General features: G+C 33.2%; 2 protein-coding genes across 4 annotated transcripts in view; both read right to left on the bottom strand.

Moving 5' to 3' along the window:
- Positions 1-3,432: 3,432 nt before the first annotated feature.
- On the bottom strand, positions 3,433-4,702 carry LOC124438746 (mitogen-activated protein kinase kinae mkk2-like). The gene is made up of 3 exons (XM_046988946.1): positions 4,583-4,702; positions 4,076-4,531; positions 3,433-3,691 (listed from the first exon to the last, which is right to left on the bottom strand). The coding sequence occupies exons 1-3, from the start codon at positions 4,700-4,702 to the stop codon at positions 3,608-3,610; spliced, it is 660 nt and encodes a 219-aa protein (XP_046844902.1). The 3' UTR covers positions 3,433-3,607.
- A 4-nt stretch (positions 4,703-4,706) lies between these two features.
- The window catches only part of LOC124438470, a 35,752-nt gene continuing 34,458 nt past the window's right edge, over positions 4,707-6,000 (bottom strand). For all 3 annotated transcript variants that reach the window (XR_006946099.1, XR_006946100.1, XM_046988632.1), the window contains 2 exons: positions 5,803-5,892; positions 4,707-4,777 (listed from right to left, as the gene is read on the bottom strand). The gene's annotated coding sequence lies outside the window, so the exon portion shown is untranslated. The remainder of the gene's footprint in view (positions 4,778-5,802; positions 5,893-6,000) is intronic.

The following is a 6,000-nucleotide window of genomic DNA, read 5'->3' as shown; positions in this document are numbered from 1 at the left end:
TACAGTCGTGAACTCATGTTTTTATAGAGGTCGATATATTCTAGTTATTTTTACCACACAGAAGAGAACACAAACTTAAGCGGCTCGAAACTAAGAAGTTGTTTCTTTATTTACATTAATGTTCACAACACTTATCGCTGATAGAAATAACTCAAAATAGTTCAGATAAAAACGACAAACCGAAAGATTGACAAAGATAAAGCCAAGACAAGACTTCCCAAAAGTAATCTTTATTAAAAGGTTTACTTACGTGTCAATTTACAACTCTGATACTAACACCATCGTCACAGAATGCACAGAATACTAACTTAACTTACAATACCACTGACTATACGACAACTTACGGGTGTAGATAAAAAGCGGACGACGGACGCGGACGGCGGACGCAGACGACGGACGGCGGACGCAGATGTAAGACGAACGTCTGTTTGTTGTGTGGGAATTGCAAATGATTTATTGTAGGAGTTTGACAGTAATTTAAACGAGCTTTATCTTTCAGGATATATTTTTTGACCTCATTATTTAAAGCAATTAAACATGCATATTTCAATTTCAGTCATATAGAGTGTAACGCAATGAAACCTCATTGTATTTTTTTCGTGTTTTGTCAATGGCATTTCACTTAAAGTATACTTTCAAGATGTAACTAACGCACTGACTAACTTGCAACTGCTTCTAACCTCAGCTTTCAAAAGGAAGTTCAAGTTGAAAACTGCAATATACGTACTGCTTGCCAAATGACAAGTTGACGGAAATCATTATAGTGCAGTAAATATGAACAGGCACATCCACGTAAGGCCAACATGAGTGAAATGCCCCATTGACAAAACACGAAAAAAATACAATGAGGTTTCATTGCGTTACACTCTACATGACTGACTGAAATTGAAATATGCATGTTTAATTGCTTTAAATAATGAGGTCAAAAAACATATCCTGAAAGATAAAGCTCGTTTAAATTACTGTCAAACTCCTACAATAAATCATTTGAAATTCCCGCCCACAACAGACGTTCGTCTTACATCTGCGTCCGTCGTCCGCGCCCGCTTTTTATCTACACCCGACAACTGTCTCCCTGGATAAGTATTCATAGGATAACGATTTACGAATGATTAGTGGCTAAAAAACATGGCCGCCGACCCCTGTTTTTAGGAATTTAATCTTCAATTCAGAAATTTCTAGAGTTGGCACTAATACACTGTTGTAATATTTAAAGGTAAAATATACAAGAATTCAATTAAAATAACGAAACATGCACGGAGGCAATTAATAAGCTAGAGTCTCTCAGCAGTATTCATACTTTGAATTCCATACACACCAATGATACACACTACAATAATAGAATCAATGGAAATTAACTGAAAATGTAGATCTTGACTTAACAAGTAACAAATGACTGAAAGAGGCAGATCTGGCTAAGTATTTAAAAGACTGAAATTCATAAATGGCAGCTTGTGGCTTAAAATATACCATCTTTTGTCTCAAGAAAAATGCAACACAACTAAGCCTGAATAGACAAAAATTCAACAACTTTGACTTCGTCATCATTAACCTCCACGTACACAGATTTTGTTTTAACAATTTCAAAGCTGCAACAATAGAAATACTAGGAAATGGTGACAACCTCGCATAAAAGTGTCATTTTATTCAAATATTACCAATTTCCCCAATTCAATAAGTTGTTCTTTTTATGTGTATCAATGTTTTACCCTTTGCAGTGGTACTGTAGTGACGTACATAAACTTAATAGCGTTCTAGTACATTGAACTCACGCTCGGAGCTCAAACGAAAGACTTATATAACGCTAAAGTACAACGGATGTTGAGCACAGATCGAGCAACTCCTTAATTGCGTTACAAGTCATGACATCCATATTATATTGTTATATATAATTATATGTATTGTTATACATTGTTATACTTGAAGAAATGCTATGTATTACTAAATTACACATGTTAAAATTTATTGTATATTTTACATAAGAAACATGATGTATGGAAATCAAATTTAAATTTCATTCGCCTTCAGTTTTAGATCGTTAGTCATTTGTAGATAAAAAAATAGTTAATTATATAACATTGTAAAATCCAATGAAAATTCATAGCAATCTGGCATGTAATATCCAGCTTGGTTTCTTGATTAACTTGCTTAAGAGCCTCAAATTAAAACATACATAAAAGAGGATCTTGAATTGTGGTATCATTGATTTCCTTCTTGCCAATTGCTTTCCCATAAACCTCTTTTGCAGACAATAAAAAGACTTCATTGATGTGCACATTTTAGCTTTAAATTGAAAAAGATAATGTTCTTGTTTTTCCATTCGTCATTTGATTTGACCATTTACACTTAGGATAAATAATGCAAATAAATAAAATAAGTGAAATGAGCTGCTAAAAGGATTAATAACTCTAAGCGAAAACTCTCTTCTTTTTCTAAGCAAGCATTTTTCGCAATTTCAGCATTAATGCATACGACGTGAAAGAATTTGTTGACTTAAAGCAAAGTATACGCAATATTTACTATTGCATATGTGTTCTTTGAAAGTTTGACAATATAATAAGCTATAAGCTTCTTTTTACCATACGATAAAAATATGCCAAAGTCTCAGAATCACCATGATTCGTAGGTACTCTTCACTATCTTTGGATATCTGACAAATTGTTGATCTCATCTAAAGATTTTTGACTATTGCTAGTACAATCACACATGCTTGAACCGTTATTTTCAGTTGCACAAAATTAGAAAACGATGCACCAGATACAAGTGAAGAGATTACGGTTTTTGGTAGAATATTTAAGAAAATTGACACGTACACAGCATTAATTTGTTGTTACATAGCTATTTACCGTTAAGATCAGCGTAATCAATAACAGCTTCGCTTTTCTTTCCCTTGCCTTCTTCAAGTTTTACAGCATGTGCACTGTCTAACAAATGTTTGCAATGGCAATATACAGAATTCAAAACATATATGCATTAAGTACAGTAAATGAAGAAGAGAACTAGAGTGAAAATAACAAATATAGTGTCATGGACCCTAATTTATAGCTTGGCCATCAAAAATGAAAACTCATTTCTGTGTCTTACTTGGAAAATGTTTCTCTAGATCAGGTCTTGCCTTCCAGTCACTCAATCTTATGGCTCTGTGAACTAGATAAGGCAGTTCCTCAAAAAGTTGAAGAAAATACTCTTGATAGTTTCCATCTTTAACACATGATGACAATTGTGGACGAGGTTTATCATGCAATGCTGGCGAACGTTTCGTAAAAATCTTAGGCAACCTAACCATGTAGAGTCGGATACTTTATTGAAATGATTAAAGAATTCAGGATCGATACGGTCCATCCAATTTATTGAAAGATTCAACTGCTCACGAAGATTTGAGGGAAGAGAATGTCTTTATTTGAGGGAGAGATGATTTGATGTTTTATTTCTGGTTCATTCCCAACATCACACAGAAAAGCGAAATTCTCCTTATCGGTTTGTAGATAAGGGTGTTTTAACGCTTCGTTGGCCAATGGTCTGTCTTCCGGTTTTAGCTGTAGCATCCACGATAAAAGGTCTTTGAGCGTGGAATCCTTGATTTCGTCCAAGCCAACTGGGTTTCCTTTCAAAATGTTGTCCAGTCTATGCCGTTCAATTCCAAAGGATGTTTTCCCTTTGTTGCAACATAATAAGCCACCATTCCGGCATTCTATTTTCAATAAAAAATGGAGTTAATTTATTTGTTACTTGCAAAAATACAAGTTCAGTTCGAAAAAAATCAGAATAATGTTCTCCAATTAAGAATCGTAGCCACAAATTTTTTAGAGCAATCTAAATGAGAGACATACAATCGTAAAATCAATAAGGCAATAACAACAATTTATTATCATACATGTAAATATTTTTATATTTTCTACAGTACAATTTGTATTTCGCCACTATATGACTGTACAATGAAGGTAAAGAAAAATTATATTTAAAAGTGATAATGATCTCAGTGGCAGTGATTATGATATCCCTACCAAATACAACATTCAAATGCAAAAACAACATTGACCTGTGGTTGGCCTCTATTTCTACTTCAAGAACTTACCATAATGTCAGACTCCTTTTTGTAACGAACTTTATTAATTGTATCATCTGATGCGTCATATGACTCTGGAGCTATCCAATATTTAGCTCCTCTTTGTATGCTCCAATGTGTCGAAGATTCGTCAGATAACATATGACTTATGCCAAAGTCAGCGATTAAAAAATTTCCATCCACATCTCGAAGAACGTTCGAGGGTCTTAAATCCCGATGAAGAATAGGACGCTCACCGCTGTGAAGGTGAACTAGACCATTTAAGATCTGAATAAGAACTTTAGGAACGACCTTTTGAAGATCTTGCAAAGACGAAGATTTCACATAACTCTCTAACGATTCTTCACACAAATCTAATATCAAATACAAATTATCTGTGCCTGGTTCTTCTTCAAGAAACCAATAATTCACAACATAATTTGAACGCTTTGCATTCAACTCATTCAAAATATCTTTTCTCGTTTGCTAACTCCGCGCAGTTATCTCGAAGCAATCGTTTTACTGCTTTTCCGTAACCATCTTTTCCGAGTCCAAGGTAAACACGAGTTCCATCACTTCCTTTACCAAGCAAAACTCTTCAGAACAAATAACCTTTACACCATTTACAAGTTTAACTTTTCTTGGATTTCTGCCCATATTCTTCCATCATTCTGAACTTTTGCTGGTGCATTATTGATTTATCATAACATTTCCATGGTTGAGACAGCAATTCTTCAATCAAAAAGTAAAGTGGACTATTTAGAAAGGAATAAATGAATGTATCAAGAAGCAATTTAATTTTCTAATTGTACGCACATCAAAAAAATGTAGCTATTAGACAAGATTTGAAATACCTACACAGCTTTGCCCTTTAAGGTGAACTGACTTTTATATTTAGCTACTGAATAATGACATAATAACATGTTTGCCTTGTCTTGAGTTTATTTGTATTAACAGCGTATTTCCTGCTCCCAAACACACGGATGAGGGATATTTAGTTCAAAGGACGTTGAGGGACGTCAGGATCGTTTCACTTTAAATGGAAACATTGAGATTGAAAAATCAAAGATGAAAGCACCTGTCGAGGTGAAAAGAGTTCGGAGAATTAAAGAACCTAATGTTTTTAAGGTTACCTTCTGAAAAGCTTGTGTTTTTGACCAGAATTATTGGCCTTTTATTGGCTATCAATAATCAAATAATATGTTTTAAAAGGATGTTTTCAACAATATTCTATTTAAGTTAATTTGTGTACATGTAACGTATACATAAAACTGACACGTTGATCATGATGGTTTTCATAATTTACTTTTAGCATCATAGCCAGTTTTCACTTTCTATACATACTGATCAAATTTCTATGTTTACAAAGTTTAAAATTTTCACATGATTTTGATACACAACATTTGTATTATTTTTGAATTAAAAGATTTTAGTTGGCTACATATAACGATACCTTTTAAAATTAATATATTGGGTTATAAATTATTGTTTGTGTTTAGCGTTGAAAACCATGGAAATGTTTGGGCAAATGTTTGCTAACACGGTTAATACATCAGAGCAAGATAAAAGGAATACTTGCTGAGTTATTTCACTCTTCATTACATCTGACATTTTTGACCGTTAACCAAAGTATGTGAATAAGGAAGATATAAACCAATCTCAATGGTTACATTGCATTCTTGTTTCTACTTAATATTTCAAAAGGCAATAAAGATTACGTTTGTGTAAATATTTGCATATAAAATTCTATTACTTACTAGGTCCTGATGTAGAAGACGTTATACCAATATCAGCATCACTGTCATTATCATTTAGTAGATATAGCAACGATTCCTTTTCTTCAGAAGCTGAAGCAATGTAAATATGAAACATTTAAGTATGATAATATTACTAAAAAGTATTGCAACAAATGTAAGCTTTTATTTGTTAAACTCCACACAAAAAGAAAGTTTCCT

The sequence above is a fragment of the Xenia sp. Carnegie-2017 genome, unplaced genomic scaffold, assembly GCF_021976095.1.
Source record: "Xenia sp. Carnegie-2017 unplaced genomic scaffold, XeniaSp_v1 HiC_scaffold_19, whole genome shotgun sequence".
NCBI lineage: Eukaryota > Metazoa > Cnidaria > Anthozoa > Malacalcyonacea > Xeniidae > Xenia > Xenia sp. Carnegie-2017.
Note: the sequence above shows the minus strand (reverse complement) of the source record. Positions and strands in the feature narration are given on the sequence as shown.